Consider the following 24,371-nt stretch of genomic DNA (forward strand, 5'->3'; position numbering starts at 1 on the left):
AAGATTCGCAAGGCTACTTTTACTTTCATACTTTAAGTAAATTTCCAAGCCTGTACTTTGCTACTTTTACTTAAGTAAAGAAGTTTAATCAGTACTTCCACTTTTACCGGAGTATTTTTTAACACAAGTATCTGTACTTCTACTTAAGTACGGAAAGTGAGTACTTTTGCCATCTCAGGTCGTGGGACAATCTGGACAGAATGGCTGTGGAGGTGTCTTGCTGTGGGTAAGGTTTTGGCCAGAGGACAGAGGCAGAGCATCTTCACCTGGGCTGAGGCAGACAAAACACATCTGTTCTACTGAAGAGGGAAACCTCTTTAATAAAAATTAAAAAAGAACATTCACAATCAAATCTTAAAGTTGTCAGATATATTCATAAACAATATTAGTCTCCTCTCAATCAAAACAAAAATGCTCATTCCGTATAATAAACTACAAACACTTAATAGACTCATCTTTTTTGTGGTTGCCAAATCCACAATCTTTAATTACAATCTGCAGTTTTGGTCTCATATGAGCAGTCACAGATAAGCTTTGAGCCGTATGTAATTTTGATTCATATTTGATTCAGCAAGTGGCTTGCAAACTATCAATATAAAATAATCAAATCCTGGAGATATCATTTGTATAGTACAGGAAGCAAATTTGTCTTTTGTCAAAAGGGTCTTTTCTCTGAAATTTTATCTCAACACATTTTGAACTGAAGCTCTTGTTCATGTACCATACACCCACTGAATAAGCACACTGTAGAATATAAAGTTACAGCTGGGAGACAGCGTCCCTCAGGCCCTTCTCTACTCCCAATGCATCTAGCCTCGTCACAAAACGCTCCTTTTTACTTTTTCATGATTGAAGACAGCTCCAGAATCATGCTCTGGAAAGAAAGAAAGAAAGAAAGAAAGAAAGAAAATGCATGGTTATTATTATGTACAGATGCGCTGACCTGTCCCCTTGCTGCAGGGATGTAGAGGTGTACTCCACAGTGGTCACCACCCCCCCATGACATCACTGGTGGGTGTGGTTACAGGTGCAACAAAGCACACTTCTAAAAGCACCCAACTAGAGCAGAGGTACACCCATAGACTAAAAGAAGTGGACCTAGCCGGGGTGACGTCACCCATTGGTTCGGAAGCCTCGGGTTTGGCTATTGGCCGTCGCCATCTTGGGGTTCATGTTTGGATGATAGGGGAGGAACGAGGGGTGGATCTGAAGGACACTATATACCTGTCAATCACAAGGTGGCCCCACCTTAAAGCATCCCCTGTTTTATCCTCTATTTTGAAATAAATGGGACCATCATTTTCCAAATGAGCGTCATGCTGTATTGAAGAAGACTTGAAACCAGCGATTGAGACTCATTTTCTTATAGACTCCTATACAGTGAGTGGAAATTGCAAAGCAAATTTTCTGCAGATTAGGTGATGTCTCTATTTTTGTTTTGTCTGTGTGCTTTTACGTGTTTTGTCACTGAGCCTACTTCAATGCACTAATCACCATTTAGCAATACTTGAATCAAAATGTGATGACAATGGCTGCTCATGTTGCCAGACCACTGTCGATCAAATGGCATTAAACAGATAAATAATGGTGGTTTGTAACTTGAAATTGTTGATCATGTAGTCATGAATATTAAGGGATAGCCCAAGGAGTCTACAAAGACTGGCGGCAAAACACTGTATGACAGTGTTAAAAAAAAAAAAATTATATATATAATATATTATTAGATAATTAGACAGGAAAGGTGATCGTAAGGAGAAATAGGGGATGACTGGAACCCACGGCGCTGCCAGCATGGGGCCAAGGCGCAGCTAGAGGTCGGCCCAACTACTGTATGTCAATCATTGAAACATATCTTCCTTACCACGAGGGGAATCTAGCATACACATTGTTTAGCTTTTAGGTCTCCTGTAGATTTGTGCCTCTACTCTAATAGAATAAATGTGAATGGATATTTGTCTATGGTGCTGGATACTAAAGAGAAGAGAGAAACATATTTCTCATAGTTTGTTTTACTTCACGTGGGTGTAGTTACAGGTAGGCTGAGAGCCAGTTCAAATACGTACGTCAGGCCCCGTCCCATTCAGACAGACTTCCAGCTGACCTGGCCTTTAGCAGACCAATCACAACAGTTTATCTCACATGGGGCGGGTTTGAGAGGATGACTAACAGAGGAGCATCATCCCCTATTGGTTCGTCCAGCACAGCCAAACTCAGATCAAACTGCCAAACTAGGCGCTGCAGCTCTTGGGGGAATTGTTGGGTCTTTGTAAATAATAGAATGTGGTCTAGACCAGTGGTCCCCAACCCCGACCAATTGGTACCGGGCCTTACAATAAGTAATTAAATATTTCCTTTTTATGTATTGTCTGAGTCTGAACGATCTTTTATTTTGAAAAACCTTTTATTTATTCTCTCGGTCACGTCTTTCGCGCCAATATTGAACCCACAATCGGACAAAATGAGTAAGAAACAAATGTCTTTGGAAAGTTTCTTTGCGAAGGGGAAAAGGCCCAGTGAAGAGACAGGAGAAGAGCCCACTTCCAAGAAAAAGAAAGTTTTTAACAGACAATACCAGGAGTCCTATTTGAAATATGGATTTATCCCGGTGGGTGATTCACACAAACCGAGCCCGCTCTGTATAGTATGCTGCGACCGGCTCGCTAATGAGGCGATGAAGCCTTCAAAGCTGCTTCGCCACTTGGAGACCAAGCACCCAGGATTAAAAGACAAGCCCCTGGAGTATTTTGAAAGAAAAAAACAGGAACACGACGGACAGAAGAAATCACTGAGGGCCACCACATCAGTAAATGCTAATGCGCTGAGAGCATCGTACTTGGTGGCTAACCGTATTGCTAAGGCTAAAAAGCCATTCACTATTGGGGAAGAACTGATCCTGCCCTCCACTGAAGACATCTGCCGTGAACTTCTAGGAGAGGCTGCTGTTAAAAAGATCGCTCAGGTGCCTCTGTCGGCTAGCACCGTGACTCGGCGCATTGAAGACATAGCCGAAGACATTGAGACACAATTGTTGGAGAGGATTAACACATCACCGTGGTACGCACTCCAGGTTGATGAATCTACAGATGTTGACAACAAGGCAATACTACTTATGTATGTGCGATATCTTTATCAGGAGGATGTGCATGAGGATATGTTATGTGCACTGTCGTTGCCAACCAACACCACGGCCGCAGAACTGTTCAAGTCGCTGGATGGTTACATATCAGGAAAACTGAAATGGTCCTCCTGTGTCGGCATATGCACAGACGGAGCTGCTGCGATGACCGGACGGCTGTCTGGTTTAACTGCTCGGGTTAAAGAAGTCGCCCCTGAATGTGAATCTACACATTGTATCATTCACAGGGAAATGCTGGCAAGCCGAAAAATGCCACCAGAATTGAACAGTGTATTGAATGATGTTGTTAAAGTTATTAACCACGTCAAAGCACACGCCCTTAACTCGCGCCTGTTTGAGCAACTTTGTGAGGAGATGGACGCAGAGCACCGACGCCTCCTCTTATACACCGAAATAAGATGGTTATCCCGAGGGAAATCGCTGACCAGAGTGTTTGAGTTACGTGAGCCGCTGCAAAGATTTCTCTCAGAGAAGAAGTCCCCGCTGGCAGCACATTTCAGTGACGAGGAATGGGTCGCAAAACTGGCATACCTGTGCGACATATTCAACCTGCTCAATGAACTCAATCTGTCACTTCAGGGGAAAATGACAACTGTCTTCAAGTTGGCAGATAAAGTAGCTGCATTTAAAGCCAAACTGGATTTGTGGGGACGGCGCGTGAACAGAGGCGTATTGGACATGTTTCAAACATTAGCGGAGATTTTGGGTGAGACGGAGCCTGATCCGTCATTCTCCCAGCTGGTGCACGATCACCTGTCTTTGCTTTTAAAGCAGTTTGAGCGCTACTTCCCAACCACAAAAGACCCACGAACTGGCAAGGAATGGATCCGCGACCCATTTGTCAACAAACCAGGAGAATCTACCATGTCTGTACAAGAAGAAGATCAGCTGCTGGAGATCGCAAATGACGGCGGCCTTAAAAGTCTGTTTGAGACAGCCACTCTGCCGGTGTTCTGGATTAAAGTCAAGGCAGAATACCCTGAGATCGCCACGACAGCACTGAAAACCCTTTTGCCATTTCCGACATCCTATCTGTGTGAAGCGGGGTTTTCTGCAGTGACAGCAACCAAAACCAAACAACGGAGCAGACTGGACATTAGCAACACACTTCGGGTGTCGTTGTCTCCCATCACTCCCAGATGGGACCGTCTCGTTGCAGAGAAACAAGCTCAGGGCTCCCATTGATTTGTCGTTATTGTGAGTTAAAACTTTCATGAAAATAAAATGTTCCTTATATTCGTTTTTGTTGCGTAGCTGTATTTTATTTTGAAGGGATGTTTAAACGTTACCATAGCGACCAGAGTCAGAGCGCGTCAGAGAGCGTTAGGGCAGTTGTCGAGAGGAGTAGAGCTTAGCGGGGGGCCGCAGTAAAATTGTCAAGCGTTGACCGGTCCGCGGTGATAAAAAGGTTGGGGACCACTGGTCTAGACTATCTGTAAAGGGTCTTGAGAAAACTCGTTATGTTTTGATACTATGAATAAAATTGAATTAAATATATATGCTATAATACATTAAACATGAATCAAGATCCTGTTCCTACAGTATATTGCATCAAATGTTTTCATAAAAACTAGAAAGGTTTTTGGGGTGGCAGCCATTTCTTTCTTGTTTAAAACAGACCAAGCACCCTGCTTGCTCTGATTGGCTGTAGGTCTATTTGAATGAGTGCAGAGGCATTTGGTGCTGCGTTGCGTTGGCCAAGCAATGGTGTGCGCCCCTTGGAAATGGAAAATAACCCCCAATCAAACAGACAGAAAGTTTTCAGCCAATATGGAAGCTTTAAAATTACTAAATGAAAATAAATCATAAAAACAAAATTACCTTTTTATATTTGACTTTACTGTCATGTTAAAATGTCTTAAATAACTGAATGCAGTTTTTCGTTGTGACATAAATTTACAAATTACCAGACAAAAACGTGTTAAACTAAATAATTTCCCTGAGGAAATCAATAAAGTATTCTGATTCTGATCAATATATTTCAGTTCTGTCCAGCAGAGGGCAGCACAGACCTATCAATACTAAATGCAAAGCATTGTAGTTTCTATGAGGAAATGTCCATGCCAAAATGAAAAACAATGAACTGGCAGGGCTTAGTGTCACTGACACACTGGATGGCAGCTATATGTCAAAAGGAAATACATGTGACAACATGGAGATGTTTTTTATTTGTTTAGGCATTTTCAGCCCAGTGTGAAGTCACACTTTAAATGGGCTGTGCTGCTTCAATAGTATATTCAGTTAAACTATACATACATACGATCAGACGTGTGTCGCTTAAGGGGCCCCAGATAAAACATAAGAAGACAGATTTTTTTGTTCTCACCATAGACATCCTCCTCCCGCTTGCTGGAGGCGGCGGGGTTACCGCAGGACTCTCTCCCTGGTTCAGATGCTGGGCCTCGACGTCAGGTCCACTCTGGGAATCAGTGCTGTCAGACTGAGTGGCCTCTGACAGTTCTCGGGACATAAAACTGCACTTTCTGGCTGTGGGGTGGTGGTCACTCTCTGTAGAGTCGCTCATGTCACTGAGCTCCTTACAAACACTCACTCTGCTCTGCATCCTCTGGGGGTTCCTCAGGGCAGCTGGGATCTCCATGTGGCTGGCCATCAGTGTAGGCCGAGGTCCTGCGTACTGCGGCCGGCCCGACACCTGAGGTTCATTTGACTCCTCGCTGCTGCATGAGGGCTTTCTGTTGTCCAGAGTGTAGCGGCGCTCCACCACCCCCAGCAGCTGGAGACCCTGGATGTCCGCTTGACTCGGCAGGTACTGTTGTGCAAGCTGCTGGTTGGAGCTGTTGGACCCCTCTTTATTCTGAGGGGACACAAGGGCCAAATTCAAAGGCACCGTCTCCCTATGAGCATCCGACATGGCCGAGCGGGACATCTGTGTGAGCTGCATCAACCTCTCTGGCGAGGAGTTAGTGAGCACGCACACCTGCTGCACCATGGAGTTCTTCTTTGACCTGCACACACTCTCATCATCTCCATATTTGTATCCATACAAGCTCTGTTTGATCTTCTTCACTCCCAGATGGAAAATCTCCAGGAGGTTGAGGAATAAAGAAACCCCAGCAATAACCAACATGAAAACCATGAAAATGTTCTTCTCTGTTGGCCGTGACACAAAACAATCAACACTGTTGGGGCAAGGCAACCTCTCACATTTGTACAGAGGAGCCAGTCCGATGCCGTACAGAGCACACTGGCCTATAATGAACCCTACCTCCACCACAGATCTAGTTAAGATATGGAAAACATAAGTGCGCAGCAAAGAGCCTCTAAGGGGAGCTTTCCTTACTTTCTTCTGTTCATCTAGTTTCCTGAGCTCTCGCTCAATTCTCTTGTGGTCCTCCTGGACGGGGTCTGTCCCCTCCAGCTCAGCTTTCAGACAGGCTTTCTTCTTGTGCCTCTCCTTTTCAAGGGTCCTCAGACGGTACAGTGCATGCCCCATGTAGACCAGAGACGGAGAGGATACGAAGATGATCTGCAGCACCCAGTAGCGGATGAGGGAGATGGGGAAAGCCTGGTCATAGCAGACATTTTTGCAGCCAGGCTGCTCCGTGTTGCAAACAAACTCACTCTGCTCATCATCCCAGACGTCCTCAGTTGCAACGCCGAGCACAAGCATGCGGAAAATGAAGAGGATGGTGAGCCAGATCTTTCCCACGATGGTGGAATGAATATGGACTTCTTCTAAAATGCTCCCTAGTAAGTTCCAATCCCCCATCTTCTGTCACATTATTATTATTTTTATTATTTTCTGTCAATGAATAAAAAAGCACAAGTAGTTTGTAGGTTATTCATGAAATGGAAGTCAGAAATGCAATAAAAATTGTATTACTTACATGTTTTCTACGGCCCTTGTCTCAAATGCTTCAGCATAAAGCCTTTATAATAGAACAGACTCATTTGTGGAGGCATCGGGACTCTTTTGTCCTCAGTTGAAGACAGACGAGACCCCACTGCCAGTGAAGCTGACACATTTCAGTGCAGTTGCAAACTAGGACTCCAGTTTGAAGCCATTGATCCAACTCATGCCCCTATAATGCCCCGAGGTTAGTTTCACCCTGACACTTTCAACAGGACAGTGCACTGAAAATAGCACCAAATGAGAGGTCAATGCACAACCATGCACAATTTGGTTTTGTTTTCCTTGCTCATAAAGAAAAATACCATTCTTCCAGCTTTCTATCAACCCTTTGTGTTTGTTGTTTTCCAACATGCAGCCGTCTCTGTAGAGGAATGGCTTTCCCAGTTTGGTGTGGAGGAACATTAGAGGCCTGCACAAAGCCCTGAGCTCAACACCTCTGGGAAGAGCTGGAGGAAAGTCACTGTTCCAGCTATTTCAAATTAATAATAATAAAGCTCTTGTAAAGTAATAATAAATAGTGTGGTTTAGCTATCTGTAAAGTGTCTTGAGATAACTCTTGTTGTGAATTGACACCATAAATAAAATGAAAGTGACGGAACAAAAACAAACACTGTTAACACCAGTGAGACAGTCCCTCTCCTTTCTCACTTCTCTGTTTGTGAACAGTTTTTATGTTTTATTTTTTGCTTTATGAATTGTTTGTGCAGTCCTAAATTCGACCAGATCTTTAAACTTTGAGGCGTGTCTAAGTGTGCTTAGTGATAAGGTGTAAGGTGGTTTTGTAGATGTAGATTTTATTTTTGTCATTTATATACGGTATCACAAGTGAACTACTCAGAATATAAAGTGCTTTCTTATTCAAAACATGCCTTGGATTTGTCTAAACAGAAAGATAAATTATCTAAGTCAAACCCCCATTTTTAACTAATTTCTGCTGTGACAACCTTAATGTATTATAAATATTAGTGTCATATGTCATTTATGTGAAGAATAAATCATTTTGGTCCCAAAATTGCCCCTTGTGGTCTCCACAAGTGATATTTATGTACGGTACTTTGCTTTGTGGTCCCCTATCTGTGTATGTAGCTTTTCATCCAGTTGAGTATAGCCTGTCAAATACCCTACATTTCTAGTTTATTGATTCATTAATGATGATCAATTGTGTCAAATGCTTTTTTCAAAACTATAAATACCACCACTGTATATTCCTTGGTATCTATAGAACTGGTAGGACTTCACTCTAAGTTGATAGTTTATTGCCACACAATGGACATTTCTTAATTCTATAATAAAAATGAGATTTTAATTATTTTTCACTGCCTATTAGTGTAATGTTTAATCCTGATCTGGACTGGTTGTAGCTCCATCTGTTGGGATTAATGTGCTAGTGGATGATTAACTCCACCTGTGCTGTATATAATTAAACCCACCTGTGTGAGGAGTGTTAGTTGTATTATTAAACCACCTGTGTGAGGAGTATTAGTTGTATTATTAAACCACCTGTGTGAGGAGTATTAGTTGTATTATTAAACCACCTGTGTGAGGAGTATTAGTTGTATTATTAAACCACCTGTGTGAGGAGTATTAGTTGTATTATTAAACCACCTGTGTGAGGAGTGTTAGTTGTATTATTAAACCACCTGTGTGAGGAGTATTAGTTGTATTATTAAACCACCTGTGTGAGGAGTATTAGTTGTATTATTAAACCACCTGTGTGAGGAGTATTAGTTGTATTATTAAACCACCTGTGTGAGGAGTATTAGTTGTATAATTAAACCACCCGTGTCAGGAGTATTAGTTGTATTATTAAACCACCTGTGTGAGGAGTATTAGTTGCACACACTGAGGAGGGGCGCCGCCCCAAACGTCTGTTGTGTAGGAATAAACTGTCAAATTGAAGTCCTCTCCTAGTAGCTTTATTTATGACTGACTTTTAGGATCCAATACCCAGCCTTCAAAGCTTTCTAAGTATCTACATGAGTTTAGCGTGTCCAGTCCTATTTTTTTTAAGCTATAGAACTGGTAATGTCTTTATTTAACTCCATTAATGCCATGGATGTAGATCATTTCAACCTAAATCCATACTATCAACTAACAATTCATGCTTCTCAATAAATTATCCAATCTATTGGCATACACTTTTTCTGATATTTTAGAAAAGTGAGAGAGTAGATTTTATTTATACACTACATTATATATATATACAGTATATATATATATATATATATATATATATATATATATACTTTATTTACAGACTCAATGTCCAGATAAAAAGGTACACATGACATATTATAAGACGGGTACACACAAACACAGTGTTACACAGTACACAATATACAGTATTTTGATGTATTGAAACTGATCCATGATCCACTGATCCTATCCTCACCTATGGTCTTGAAGGCTGGGTCATGACCGAAAGAACGAGATCCAGGGTACAAGCAGCTGAAATAAGTTTCCTCAGGAGGGTGACTGGCGTCTCCCTTAGAGATAGGGTGAGAAGCACAGTCATCCGAGAGGAGCTCGGAGTAGAGCCGCTGCTCCTTTGCGTCGAAAGGAGCCAGTTGAGGTGGTTCAGGCATCTGGTAAGGATGCCTCCTGGGCGCCTCCCTAGGGAGGTGTTCCAGGCACGTCCAGCTGGGAGGAGGCCTCGGGGAAGACCCAGGACAAGGTGGAGAGATTATATCTCCAACCTGGCCTGGGAACGCCTCGGGATCCCCCAGTCGGAGCTGGTTGATGTGGCTCGGGAAAGGGAAGTTTGGGGTCCCCTACTGGAGCTGCTGCCCCCGTGACCCGATACCGGATAAGCGGATGAAGATGGATGATGGATGGATGAAACTGTTCCATGATCCCTGGTATGAGATAAATAGGCCCAACACCACAGTATGAGAAACATTCCCATAACATGATTAATGCACCACCATGCTTTACGGTCTTCACAGTGTACTGTGGCATGAATTTAGTGCATGTGGCCCCTAGAGCCAAAGAGAACAATTTTTGCTTCACATAGCCTTCTTCTGATTGCAACACAGGTAACTTGTTGTAAAGGTTTTGCTGAGTGTTTCAGTGTGAAATGCACTATAACCAGCATCCACAACATTTGCTTAATTTCCTAAATGAAATGTATACTTTTATTCTATTACAGTTCCTAAATAAAATGTATACTTTTACTCCACTACATTTCCCCTGAGCATCTTAGTTACTCGTTACTATAAACTAAAATCTGAAGAAATGTGTTACACTGGAAAAAAACAAGTTTGGTCAATCATTTCTCCTAGAACGGAAGATAATGCACTCTCCATTCCAGTTGGTGACGTGATGCCTGTTTGTTGCTAAGCAGCAAAAAAACAACCGTAGTCCAAAACTAAAGAAGAAGAGGAGGAAGCATAATGACTGATAGACTGATGACTGACATCTTTCTGAAGTGATATCCTAAAAAGTGATTTTAACTTCTTCCACAGTTATTTCCTGGTAAGATACTTGTACTTTTATTCAAGTTTTGCTTTCAAGTACTTTATACAAGCCAATGTCAATAATCCTAACCCTAACTGGATTATTCATTTCTTCTGCCACACTTTTAACCACATCATCCATATTGCGTACAGTCCTGTCATGATGATGCCATGCTGAGGGTAGTTTACATTCATTGATCCATTCCTTATTATTTAACACATTTTATATGCCCTTGATATCATTTTTATTATAATCTTTTTCTTTTTGTTGTATTGTTTTCAAGGAGTGTTCATCATAAGATTTAAATTTCAGGAATGTATTAAACGCTTTGATGGTATCAATCTCACCCTAAACTGTATTCTAAGTTGTTTTAGTAATTCATTTCTACGTGTATTCTGTTCTTACTCTGTTGTATCTAATCCCATAAACATATTTATTCTTCACATGATCACAAACACACATCACACTAACTGGCGAATGGTCCCTGTCAGTAGTACCCCTCGCTTTGTTTAAAAGAGATTGACAGTGACATATTATTATCTTTGGCTGATTAGTGGAAACAGACACCAGAATAAATAAATAAAACTTTATTTTTAGTAAAGATATTCACAATATTGCATTCCATTCTGTTTATGTTTGATAAATCAATTCCATGTACGTCCACAGATACATTTCATTTGTATTTGAGATAAATGGACTGTCCTGTAAATAAAATGGGTATGTAAACATTTTAACAACCTTCAAACATTTCAAGCACCCCCCCCATAGAAATACATTAAAATAAAATCCAAAATATTTCACACAGAATTCTACTAAAATGGCCCAACCTATCAGACGCCGAGCTCATGGTCTCTGATGGCTCCTGCTTTCAGTTGTTTCCCTCCACTACTTTTAGGAACTGAAAATGTCCTTATTGTCCTTATTTTCCTTATTTTCCACATGACCAGTATGAACAGGTCCAGCTCAGTATCCAGAACCAAACACCTTCGCGGGCATTGACTGGGTTTACGACTTTTTGTTGAGTAAAAAAGCTGGGCTAAAACGGCCACTCATATTTGTCTTGTCTGGACTATGCAGGGCTCCGTTCAGGGAACTGGATAGGCAGAGCGGGGCTCCATCCTGTGACCCACGGGGACACCCTGCGGTCACTTCTTCCAGCAACATGTCACATGAACAGGAGCCAACATACTAGTGTTGCTGCCACAGCATGTGTGTGGAAATGCTCTAAGACAAGAACCACTTGCAATAACACAGTCACAGGGATCAAGTGTCCATCTTCTCCTGCTTCTTAAAAAGCTTCATCAGCTGGTAGAATCTGTCAGCAATCTGATCAAAGAAAATCAGTTAAGAGTTCAAATATGCCAGTACATGTACGTCATAACAAAGAAGAGAGAAGGGATAAACTCACCTGCTCTGACGGCTTATCAAGTTTCTCTGACAAGGCAGAGAAAGTGTCCCGTGAAGCCCCTTTTGTCTTCAGGTCAATCAGAATAGCTCGATCTTCATCTCTGGAAGAAGCAGAACACAGGTGTTGAGCGTTAGGGACATTGGGTTGCCATGACTACCATCACCAGGTCTTTACATGTAACTGCATACACTTCTTGCTACACAAATAATAATATTCAAAGACTGCCATTAAAGATTTGTTTTGATTAAGCAGGGACATTTCCAAAAGACAAAAAACTGAATCTTTATTACATTTCACTACAAAAAGGTGATAACCCTTTCTGCAGAAGTTGGCTGGAAGGTCAACAGCAGTTACAAGCTGGTAGTTGGACTAACCTAGCTCAGCCAACAGGCTAATAGCTAGCCGGGCTCTCTCCAAACACAACCTGTACCAATGAACATGCTGTATCTGCTATGTTTAACTCAATATAATTCACTGAACTTTATTGATCCGTTATACACTTCATTTATGCAGAACATCAGTAACCAGAAAGAAACAGAAAGGTGAAATGCTCTTTACAGATTAGCTGGGTGCAGTGACTCTGTAGAGTGTCCTGAAATCTGGATCCCAAACACTAATGTCAAAGGACATTAGAACTTGTTTAAGACTTGGAAACCAAAGTTAAGCACTTGGACACAAAGACAAACTTACATAACTGCAGTATGATATCTACCCAGAGAGGATGGAGAATACAGAACCAAGTACTGACCTGGTCCACGCCAGCACCACCTCGCCCTTCTTCCTGATCACGTTCTTGGCGTAGAGACTGTTGGGGGAGAGAGATGCTGGGGAGGATTTGGATTCACGTTCACCGTCCTCTTCTCTACTCTCCTCATACTCCTTTCTGAACCGCTTGGCTTTTGATTTCTGGTGCTTCTTCCGTTTTCGACCTTTGTCACAATCCTTTTGCTCTCTCTCTGGTGTGCTGTTAATGGCGTCCTCTGCAATGACGAGACTTCTCTCTGACACCTGCATTTCATCTGAATCATGTGACGCCGACACTTGGCTCCTCTGATTAGTTTTGGAGCTGTCAGCAGGCTGATGTGGACTGGTATCTGATACCACGGTTTCAGAGCAACTGATCCTTTCCTGAGCTTTAGAAAGAGCCGTCCCCTCTTCTGCTCTGTGGGGTGATTCACTTGCCTTTTCATCGGCTGTGGCTGGGATATCTTCTCTGCTGGTTGCCGGGCTGATCTGTCCAAAGAAATGAGCACCGTTGGGTAAACTCTTGTCTGAAGGAGTAGTTTTCAGAGACTCTGACAGTTTCTGTGAATCCTTAGGAGAACAAACTTTTGAGGTATGTTGCTGAGTTGACAAATCTTTTTTGTGGGATGGATGTTTTGTTAGTGTTAAGCTCTCATCCGGAGTGAGATGGATGTCTGCATTGGTCCCAGGTATACTTTTCTCTGACGGTACAGCATTTAAAGGAGTCTCATTCCACGATTTGTCCGACAAAACAGCTTTTGCTCGACTGTCTTTAGTGTCCACGTCATTTTCTTCGGTTAGTATTTGACCTGAGCTTTCCTCGGCAGTGAGCCTGGCATCTGCTCCTGTGGCCGCCTGGCGAATCTTTACAATGAAATGATCATTGGACTTCTCCATCACAAGCGCGTGCATGGGCAGGTCAGGCTTGAACAAAAAAGGTGTGGCGAGTACTTGGCTGCTGCTGGAGCCACAGCTGGAGTTGTCGGTGTCGAGGGCCAGGTGAATGTCCTGCTCTGAAGCATCTTCCTCGTCCAGCAGAGCGTCCTCACTTATGTGAGCGCTGATGACGCTGTCTGGCGTGGATATGTGGTGCATGCCCGACGGCTGTAGGAAGCTAAGGTGGCCGTCGGACTTGAGAGGTGATGGAATGGTGAGGGACACTGCCAGATCTTCAGCTAGAATGGAATACGACCTCTGTGAAGCCAAGCTGGACTGCAGCATTGTGCTACTCTCTGATGGCACTTCTAACAAACAACTCTCATCGAATAAAGCTGGATTCAGCGGGATCTGATCTTTGGTCTGCGGAGACGCCATCTTGCGAGGGGAAATGCTAGACCATGTCGCGATAAGTTTTGAGGGTGTAGCAAATTTTGTTGGCGAGAACAGTTTGGACGGAGAGTTAAATTTAGTGGGAGTGGTAATGCTGAGGAGCCTCTCTCCATCCTTCCTGGGTGTACTGAGGGACCAGGCTGTGCTGTCTCCAGTGATGCCGTTGCTTTCTAACAAGTCGGATCCTTGCAGGAGGCACTTGAAGATTTCTCCCATTTGAGTGTCTCTCACCAGGTTGAATGTTAAACTGGAAGCTTGCTGTTCTGTGAGAAGCTCAAAGTCCGTTTTCTCAAGCAAAGACACATTTTGAGGGACAACCAAAGAAGATTTGTTACTTTTCTCTGGAGTTGAAGGAATACTTTTTGAAGGAAGGTGGTTGGCCACTATTTGTGTATGTGAGCAACTTGTTGGATGCGGATTAACACTCCTGTCTTTCTCCACATGTGTGATTCTGATATCCTTTCCTCTGCTTCCAAGGCCTGTTTTGTAAGGTGCCACAGCGCATGGCTTGATTTGCTTCAGGCTGGACGGAGGCGATTGTGCATCCGGTGTTTGACACGGTGTTCTCTTTGCGGAAGGCTGTCTGGATACTTTTTCATTTCCACGGGGCATGGCATCCTCAGCCTGAGCTCTCGCTGGTTTGCAAAGGCTCTTTAGTGTCGTGTAAATGTCCTTGAACAAGTAGTCGACTTGGACATCTACAAAGTCCCACAACCTTTGCTTCAGATTGACTGCTTGCTGTTCAAAAATGCGTTTCACAATACCATTATTTGATACTTTGCCAAACACAGAAACAATCAATTTCTTTAGCGTGGATTTCAGCTCCCTTGACTGACTGCATATTTGACCAAAATGAGCACCGTCTACAAATTCTAAGAAAGACTCCTGGTAATTGAACATCACACCATAGAAGCTCTTCTTAGGAAAGGTTTTATGAAGCTTCATGTACTTTTTTCGGATCTCAGTACGAACCATCTTGAATGTCTCCATTACTTCCTCTATGGTGGAAAAGGACTCTTTGGTTGCTGCAGGACAAACGGTTTTAAAACGACTCTTCGGACTTGGTGTCGCTACACCTGCTGTTTCATGAGTGTCTTTTGATGCAACCAACCTTTCTTTAGATTTCCTCTTTAGCACAGACTTAGGACTTGGTTTATGTTTGATTGGCTGTACTAACTTGGCCTTCTTGTTCGCAGGAAGAGGAGAATCTGCAGCCTCCCCATCACTTTCGCTGAAAATTTCCCCTTCCTCCAGTTCAGTGTCAGAGAGACTTGAAGGCAGGTCGGATACCTCATCCACCAAGTGTTGTGCGTCATGGTTTGCAGGAGAACCTGGATATTTGTTTTCTTTGTTAACGTCCAACTTCTTTGTGTTGGCATCAACAGCTGTGGTGGAGAACTCTGCACAGGAGTGGGAAAGCAAAGCAAGGTTAGACATTCAGCATGTTATAACTACGATTAAAACATCTTATCAGTAGAGCTAGAACAATTCCAAATGTTGGTGTACAATTAATTGTCTCAGACATAATTGTGTTTAACAATATAATTGTCTCTTTCAGTCAAATAAAAAAATATTATTCTATGTATTACTTTTTAAAACAAAGTTTTGAATGAATCCCAGGATCTTCTGGTTAAATATCACTGCCATGTGATCCACATAATATGATAACACAGGTACAACAGCGCCTCTTTATTACCATAAAACATTGTTTTTAACTGTACCCCACCGTCATTCTGTTGCTATGAACGTTTATAGGTTCAAGTGAAAATAATAAAAATATATAGTCTGACTATAATCACATATAATTACAATTTGTCATACACAAACAACATCAACAACTACCAGTCATTTGCCTTAAAGACCTTAGCTGATGGTAGCAATTCATTGAAGTTAAACCGTGATTTTGTAAAATAATTGGCTATTAGTCAATTATGCAATAATTGTTACAGGAATAAAGAATAAGGTCCCTATCTTGTAAAGGATGTGCATCTCATATCTCTGAAGTGCAGCACTCTTAACACTATTAACTGTTACTGCTAAGTGAGAAGCCATTGCTTTGATGACAGTACCTGATGTTATTTGCATTTATTGATTTGAGGCACTGGTATATACTGAGGCCAGTTACATCATAGAACAGCTCTTTCAGTCGTATAACAACAGCGTTTAGGCATCTGTTGGGGTTGTTCAGGACACATCTTTAATGAATTTAATGAATTGTCTGAGTAGGATCAAGCAGTGGCTAAATGACAACTTTTTAATGTTGAACTCAGCCAAGACTGAAACTTTAATCATTGCTCCGGAGCAGAGCATCCCTCAGATTAAGAAACACATTGGTGACTTAGGCTCGTCTGTTCAGCCCAGTCTCAGGAGCTTAGGTGTTGTTTTCGATGCGGCCATGTCTCTGGAGAAACACTCGAAACAACTTATTAAAAACTGTTTCTTTCAATTAAGGAACATTTCAAAGATAAGAGCCTTGGTGTCAAAAGCCGAGTTGGAGATGATTATTCATGCTTTTATCTCGTCTCGCTTAGACTATTGTAACAGTCTTTTTATTTGCCTTAATAAGAAGGATCTTTGTCGTCTCCAGAGCGTCCAAAATTCTGCTGCTAGGCTTTTAACCCACACGAGTAAGAGGGCACATATTACTCCAGTTTTAGCTTCACTTCATTGGTTACCAGTGATTTTTAGAATGCACTTCAAATTTTGGTCTTAACTTTTAGAGCCCTACAAGGACAGGCCCCCCCATACATCTCAGACCTGATACAGCTGCGTACATCCTCACGCAGTCTGAGATCAACAGGTCAGAGACTATTAGTTGCCCCCTTACACATTTTAAAACTAGGGGGACCGTTCTTTTCAGGTTGTTGCACCGAGGTTGTGGAACGCTTTGCCTCCTTCCATGCGCTGCTTAGATTGTGTGGAAAATTTTAAAACTCAGTTGAAAACTCTGCTTTTTAAAGAGGCTTTTAACTAGATTGTAGGGTGGTTAGGCTGGTCTTATGTGTACGTGTTATTCTTTTGTTTTTGTTTTTTGTAATGCACTGTATGTATGAGAGTTGTTAATGCTTCCTTTTGTTGTGAAGCACTTTGTGATCTTTATCTGAGAAAAGTGCTATACAAATAAATTTTTACTTACTTTTTACTTTTTACAAAGCCCTGTACTCTAGTCAGTTAGGTGTGTGAGTGTGTTTGGAACTGTTCTTCACATTCCATTTAACACTAAACCATAGCCGCAATCCTGCAGCTAAAAGTCAGGGTGCCCTTTCTGAAGTGAGCCACAACATCCCATAATACCTAATCTCCCTCCCTGCCGATGCTGAACAATCCAAATTTAGGCTGTGACCTTTTATTCAAAATTCACACCTTCAGATTTCTTTCATTTTCAAATGTGTAGTCTTCAGCCCACTCCAATACTGGCTAAGTGACAGCACTTGTGGATATATGAAATCAGCAGAGTTAAGACCTCTATTTGCCAGGATAACCATCTTAAAAACAAATGGGAGCACCATAAAAACACAGAGTGTATTTCTAAGAAATAATGATGTCTAAAAAAATGAAGAGCAACCACAATTGTTTTCTGAATCTATGTGTGCGTAAGATTACATATGACCGGTTTTTAATCAAGCCAACATTACCTTTTTGAAGGCTCTTGACATGACCTGGCTTGCCGTGAACATGGAGAAGACTCCTCTTGGTTATCCGTATGGGGCTCCTCAGAGGGCTTATGGCATCAGGGATTCTCTTCAGATTGCTCAGTGTGAGCATCATGGAGTCCTCATCATGGAGTAAAGGCACAGAACTGGAAGGCTCAACGCTATGACTCTTGCGAGGGGTGAAGATCTTCTTTGGTGTGAAAGTTAGGTTCCTGTACTTCTCTGGCAGCGCCGTCTCCTCGGTGGTACTGCTGACTTTGGACACGGCAATGCAGCCAGTGGAGGAGCTCGGCTTAGTGCAGATGCTACTCCTGTCATTGATGTCTTCATTTGTCTGTGTTAAAACATAAATAGCCTCATCTAGACTCAGCCCTTCTTGTGGAAGGGATTCCAGGCTTATTGTACTGGATACTGCATCTTTAGGACCATCTTGCGTATGACCAGCATCTTTCTTGTGAATGGAATTGGAAACCAGGAGTCCTTGCTGACAGTCCTGAGGCAGAATAGTGGTAGACATTTGTGGACTTTCATGGTTGGCCTTGTCCGTAATATCTTCAGCTACCGGATTTCCTCCTAAGGGGGAAGCAGCTGCATCTTCTGAATCCACAGGGAGGCTTTTCTGTACTGCAGGTTTAGGATTTGTACACTTACGTTCTACACTTGAATCAAGCATAACAGGGTCTGCAATAGGGACAGACTGATCAATATCATTTCTAGGATGTACCTTGTGTGAAGAATTGCCTGTGTGCTGTTCATAATTGCATCTGGATGTGTCACTGTCACCATCTGTAGCCTCCATAGATCCACAATCATTTCCCTGGCTGTCTGAGGCCTGCTGGATTTTGTCTTCATAATTTCTCGCTTTTAGAGAACTAATCTCTGCTGATGTTGCTGTGAGATGCACAGCCATTGGATTATCTGCAGCACCTGGGTGTAGGATGTGAGATGAGGTAGATTGGACTGAGCGGTCTTCACAATGCTTATCAGCAGCAGGACTTTTACTCGGAGTTTTGTCTTCCTCCTGGACATCTTTCCCATCGTCACAACTCTTGTGTGTCGTTTCAGAGCTTGGCTTTTTGGGGGCATCTGTAACATCTTCTAACAGAGGTTCTAATTCACTGCTGTTTAGTTCATCAATCACACACATGTCCTCAACGTTAGGTTGTGAACTTTCATCATCTGCCCAATTTTCCACTACCTTGTCTACTGGTGGTAGCTCAGCCTGGGTGGTATTGGCAGGCAACACTTGCTTCTTAATTGGTGAAAGGGTTAGATTCAATGTTTCCATGAAACACAATTTTCTGTTTGGACTATTGTCCTCCACCAAGCTCTTCTCTGTGATATTTGGTTCTTCAGATGACCTTTTTGAGGCCTCATGTGTCTTTTTTTGTTTTTCCTTACTACTGGCATCCACTCTACCCTGGTCTGATTCTTTTGCTCTGGCTTTCTCACGTTCTCTGCTCGTCTCTGACAAAGTGCTCCTCTTATGCTTTCTGCTGACGTCCTCTTCACGTCGTCTATCCTCCTTTCTTTGATAATCCTTTGACAGTCTTTTCCCTCCCCTCTCTTTGGAGGACTCACTGCAGCGCTCAGCGCGGTGATGTGAAGAGGAATCTTTCCCGTCCTTTTTCCTCCCAAAATGTTTGTCACTAGTCTGAATTTTTCTATGATCTCGGCCATGGCTCTGTTTAGAGCTGTGAGCTGCACTGTGTTCACAGTCTGGTGTGGACATTTTGGCTGCATCCGGTCTCCGTTCTCGACTTCTCCCATTCTTGTCATCAAAGAAAACGGCAGCATGTGGAATCTCTGGTGGAGGGGTTCTTGACTCGTCTGATCTGTGGCGCCCCTCAACATTTAGGTAGTCCCTGCTTTTACATGATCTGGAGTCATGTCTTCGTCCTGTGTCCTTGTCAACTTTGTGAGACATGTCAAGATCTGAACAGCTTCTATGTCTTCTATCTGGAGGTTCAGAGAGGTTTTGACTTTGATATTTTTCTTCCCTGTGTGTGGACTTGTGTTTGCCTGGCTCACTGTGTCGTGTTGATGAACTGCTGCTGGATTTCCTGCTGGATGCCTTGGGCTGAGAGGTGCAACTATTGCTTTCTCTTTTGGAGGATGGAGGAGGAACCCTGGGAAGGGCATCCTCCCTGGGAGGCGAAGCCGGTCGAGGTGGAGGAGGGCTGGATGGTAAAGAAGGAAGCGGAAGACTGGGGGGAGGTGGAGGAGGTGGCCTACTCATGGAGCTGCCTGCCGAGATCCGACTCAAGGAACTTGGATTCCGCCGATTATTGATGTGAGATTGGGGATGGTGGAAACCTTTGTGTGACCTGGGGAAAACAAAGTTTTACATGTGACTAATCATTTAACATAAATGCAATCAGCAGTAGTAGTTTCTTGTCATAGATATATAATCATATAGTAGTTAGGCAATGATAAAAAAATAAGCTACCTGTGTAAGATGATCACATTATGGAGTATTTCATACATTACATTAACCTACAGTCCTACAGGTCATTGGTCAACAGATAAAACAGTCATCATGAGACACTAGTTCGTCAAAAAAGCACTTACTGTTGGATCAACCTCTGAATCTCGGCATCTTTTCGAGTCACCTCCTGTCGAGCTGTTTGTAAAAGTGCAGAGATGTTCTTTTTGAGATGGTAGTTCTCAGTGTTCAACCCTGTATTCTGTGAGAGAGAGAGAGAGGGAAAAACCTGTTAGTACTGCTGAATCTTTAGCGCTGGGTTTTGACAAGTTTTACTGCCACTGAGGAGGATCTCTCTTCTCCGTGGACAGAAAGGCACACTCCTTTAAGGGCTGCTTTCTACTCATTTTCCTTTTTCAGCATTAGATATATTTTATAGCTATGTTTTGACCTGACAAAACAGTTTGGAAGCTTGTAGCTGGTCAACATTTCTACTAACAAGAAGAACTCTCTACGGCTGACGATAATTCTTCACAAAATTATTTTAAAACCAATATGGGATTGACAGTAATTAACTACTAAAATTGAATATTAGTAAAATAAAAAAATAAAAAATAAAAATACTTTAATACACAACAAACAGCTATAAATAAATATAACAAACCTGGATCTCCATCTGCTCCACTCTCCTGCGCAACTCTTTAATTTGGAGTTGAGCTGCCTGGAATCTGGATTTCAACTGCACACAAACAACAAGAAAAGGCTTGTGAGAGACTTGGTCATCTGACAGCAGCATCTCAGAGCATGGTGATCTCTGCAGAGCCTCCATCACAGCATGCAACTGTTAACACACAGTTTAACACACAAATGCTGTGCATGACGCCGAATAACCAACAAAGGTTAACCCGGTTACTTGACGATTCCCATCAGACTATTGGTCACTGCAGTTCCTCACACATCACTTTGGAAGCAAACAATACAGCCAGACTCTGCAACACAAGGTCTGCATTTGTAAAATACAGCCGCTAATGCGTTGACTCAGCAGGGATCAGTGGGCTCAACACAATGCCCCGTCATCCAATCAAACATTACTGGGAGTATGACATCATCTCCTGATTGGGTTTATTTGAGCTTACCTAAAGCTGAGAGATTTGGAGAAAGTACAGCAATATCGATATAGTAGGGTTGACTTTTGGTGCTTTCACAAATATTAACATCAGAGTTTTAATAAATAATCCCCAATAATGTGGATATAATGACTAAGTGGGTAAAGGGAAATAATAGAACAGCTAAAACAGTCTGGTAAGGTCAGAAAATGACATCACTTTACTGTAATGCAGCCTCTAAAACCAGGAAAAGGCAACACTTGTGTCATATTACCATATTAGGGTATCCAAAAAGATGCTATATAGCCTCATATATAAATATAATATATTGCCAAACCCTAAACTGATCTTGATCATTTTGCATAATCCTTAGATTTTTACAATGTTGCAAATGGCAGTAAATAGAAAGTGAATAGGTGTTTTATCAGCTGGGTTAAGGGAAATAAAGTGAGAAAAAAAATGAAGAAATATAAAAAATGTAGTTCAGAGCAGACAGGTGTTTGCGAACAGAGCAAACATAGTAGCAGTCTGGTATACAGATTTAACAGACTGTAGAATGCCCCGATTGACCAATCAGAATCGAGCATTCAACAAGGCTGTGTAATAAAGCATTATAAACCATGGTGTAATTAAGTGATCCCTTTCAAGCATGTCTGAGGTCACCTTGCCTCAAATAAATAAAACTTAACATCCTATACTGTGTGTGACTGTGTGTGTGTGTGTGTATAAAAATAACAGGTCAACAGAAAGAAAGGATGAATAGAAACTCACCTCCAAGTACGATGCCTCTTTGCTCTGCTGTTCTTCTGTGACTAGTTCTTCATAAAGATCCATAGAGTCCTTAAGCTGAGAAGCCTTTGGAGATGACTTCTCTGTAATGAACCAAAATAAGACAAACTGCAATTATGAAGTCTCAATGTTGCTTTGCTGGACTATTTTCCTAACACGAGAAAACTATAAACTTGAATAAACTATTCAAAAGAAAGGAATTTTACCTGCATCGCTGCTAAAACCGATATCCAGGCCTTCATAGATATCCACAGAATCTTCACTGACATCAGGTACCAAGACTGTGGATAATTATCATGTATTATAAATGTTTGTCTTTACCCAAAGTTATGGCTGTATCCAAAATCACTCCTACGTTATACCCCAAATGCTAGGCATGCCACAAATTCTAAAATATACCTACTGTTTGGGGATTTTTTTAAAAGATAAAATTTAGTGCATTCCCTTGGCCGTAGAATTAAGAAAAGAAAATTGCTGGAATGGAATTGCTGAGACTGAGAATTGAAGTGAACCCGTACTGGTAGAGACATCCACAGTACTATATTTTATATGATAAAATAGCCTTACTACAAACCAGTATTCCTCATAAAACACACTAAATCAATCTAAATGTAAGTGTGTGTAAATGTCATGTTTAACTTACGACCAGATGCATCCTTGGTGTCAATGTTCTCCATTCTTCTAGTATCTCTGTGGCTCAGTTCCGTACAGAGTTCCTGACCACAATGCAAAAGGATGATAAATAGTTATTCCCCGTCTACAAATATCAGTCAGAACACACCTAACACAGGCTGAAGATGACCCTCAAACCCCTGGTTGGACACATTTCATCAATCCAATAATTGATTCTAGAGTTTATATAGCAATCCTGAAGTGTTACATATAAGGTCAGTGTGCTCGCCATTTGACTATATATCAACTAACGGGACATACAGTTCATACCCTTACTGGTAGGTCACTTTATCATCTCTGCTTGCGTTGGGTAAATGTAGGCAGTGTTGGATATCAATGAGCAGAAATGCATTAGTGGATGTAATATACATTTGAAATCAATTAGCACTTTGATTAGGCCTTCACATTGCTGGACTTGTCGAAAATAGACATTTCGGTTGGGTTGCCCTATCACTAAACAATGTCTCAATGGATTTCCCCACAGCATTTACTATGACTTACTATGTCACCATTTATTTCCATAATGCAATATGCAAGTATGTAACGAACACTGCGATAGAGGAGTGACCCATTTCACCCACACCTTCAGATCATTTACTATAAAGTTATCAGTTACTGAAGACAAACTGCGGCTGTTAGACTGATCTACATAGTGCTCTAGCTAGTCTAGCTAACGTTATGGCTCTTTGTTCTCTACTGCCAAACAACAGACGGCAGCAAAGAACAGCACAATCGGGCAGAATAAGGGAGAGGTAACGTTAGTTTTTAATGTTAGTGAAGAGTTTCTTCTGAATGTTAACTGTTCTGCCTAAGTATTGCTTTATTTAGAACATCAATCTGATATGTGACACTGACCTCAGGCTAACATTAACATTACTTGAGTTGCGACCGTCCTCTTGAAGAGTTCTCTTGACAGTTACATTTCAATCAGGTGATACAAAAGATAGAACTTTACATCGCTGAGTATGGTATTGTGGTTAACATAACCAATTACATCATTAGCTATCTTGTTGGCTGCATATTTAGCTCCACTGCTTCCAGTGTAATGGTGTGTAACATTACGTTATAGCCGTATAAGTTCTGCCTTCTCTAGGACTGAAGGTAACTGCGGCCGGCCGGAGAAAGTGCTCAGAGGGTCAGTAGGGACGCTAATGTGCACCGGCCACACGTTCATAAAATGCTATCACAGTAACTTAAGCTAAATAGCTAGGAGTTGGTTAACTTACGTGTTTGCGTGTTGTTGTGTCCTCCTGTTGTTTACAACTGTATTGTCGCGCCAAGACTTCATTGCACAGGAAGTAACGACATCATTTTCCCGCGGTCTGTCACTCTTCTTCTTCGTGGCTATGTTGTCGCAGCAAGCCTGTTAAACACAGCCTCTGGTTAAACAGCAGTGAACCCCTGTAGGACTACCGGAGAGCAGCGGGGTTCTGCCACAGGGGTTCCCGCTGCCCCACAGCCCGCTGACACTGGAACCAAAGCGGGAAATAGCAGCACTTTAGGCTCGAGCGACAGCTGTTCCACTCGCTGGGAGAGAGTTGGACACAGCTCGCGATGCTGCCCGACGCGTCATCACAGTGCGACTCAAAGTAGTCCAACCTCCAACCCGGAAGGATTTGTACTTCACTCACATGTGGACAGGATTTTAACACCAGTGACGGGAACGTGCGCGTGTGTTGTGATACAGATAAGCGCGTGATGAAGCTCACAGTTTGCTTTAAAACTGTAAATACCTGTTCATAGAGTGCGCGAGCTGGTTTCGGCTGCGGACCGGCCCTG

The 24,371-nt window shown here is 42.2% G+C and overlaps 2 protein-coding genes across 2 annotated transcripts; both read right to left on the bottom strand.

Moving 5' to 3' along the window:
* Window positions 1-296: 296 nt before the first annotated feature.
* Window positions 297-7,135, bottom strand: gja10b (gap junction protein alpha 10 b). The gene is made up of 3 exons (XM_032543579.1): window positions 6,985-7,135; window positions 5,463-6,899; window positions 297-874 (listed from the first exon to the last, which is right to left on the bottom strand). The coding sequence occupies exons 2-3, from the start codon at window positions 6,864-6,866 to the stop codon at window positions 836-838; spliced, it is 1,443 nt and encodes a 480-aa protein (XP_032399470.1). The 5' UTR covers window positions 6,867-6,899; window positions 6,985-7,135; the 3' UTR covers window positions 297-835.
* A 3,903-nt stretch (window positions 7,136-11,038) lies between these two features.
* casp8ap2 (caspase 8 associated protein 2) lies at window positions 11,039-24,185 on the bottom strand. The gene is made up of 10 exons (XM_032542337.1): window positions 23,819-24,185; window positions 22,564-22,636; window positions 22,127-22,201; window positions 21,903-22,003; window positions 20,690-20,764; window positions 20,172-20,287; window positions 17,583-19,927; window positions 12,623-15,347; window positions 11,875-11,974; window positions 11,039-11,792 (listed from the first exon to the last, which is right to left on the bottom strand). The coding sequence occupies exons 2-10, from the start codon at window positions 22,595-22,597 to the stop codon at window positions 11,730-11,732; spliced, it is 5,634 nt and encodes a 1,877-aa protein (XP_032398228.1). The 5' UTR covers window positions 22,598-22,636; window positions 23,819-24,185; the 3' UTR covers window positions 11,039-11,729.
* Window positions 24,186-24,371: the final 186 nt, after the last annotated feature.

Source organism: Etheostoma spectabile, chromosome 18 (genome assembly GCF_008692095.1).
Source record: "Etheostoma spectabile isolate EspeVRDwgs_2016 chromosome 18, UIUC_Espe_1.0, whole genome shotgun sequence".
In the NCBI taxonomy this organism is placed as follows: Eukaryota; Metazoa; Chordata; class Actinopteri; order Perciformes; family Percidae; genus Etheostoma; species Etheostoma spectabile.

Coding starts and splice junctions, on each gene's coding strand:
- gja10b (XM_032543579.1), bottom strand. CDS start 6,866: ATGGGGGATTGGAACTTACTAGGGAGCATTTTAGAAGAAGTCCATATT. Junction 875..5,462: donor GCGGGAGGAGGATGTCTATG/GTGAGAACAAAA, acceptor CTTTCTTTCCAG/AGCATGATTCTGGAGCTGTC.
- casp8ap2 (XM_032542337.1), bottom strand. CDS start 22,597: ATGGAGAACATTGACACCAAGGATGCATCTGGTC. Junction 19,928..20,171: donor ATTCAGAGGTTGATCCAACA/GTAAGTGCTTTT, acceptor TGTTTTCCCCAG/GTCACACAAAGGTTTCCACC. Junction 11,793..11,874: donor TTGATAAGCCGTCAGAGCAG/GTGAGTTTATCC, acceptor TTCTTTGATCAG/ATTGCTGACAGATTCTACCA.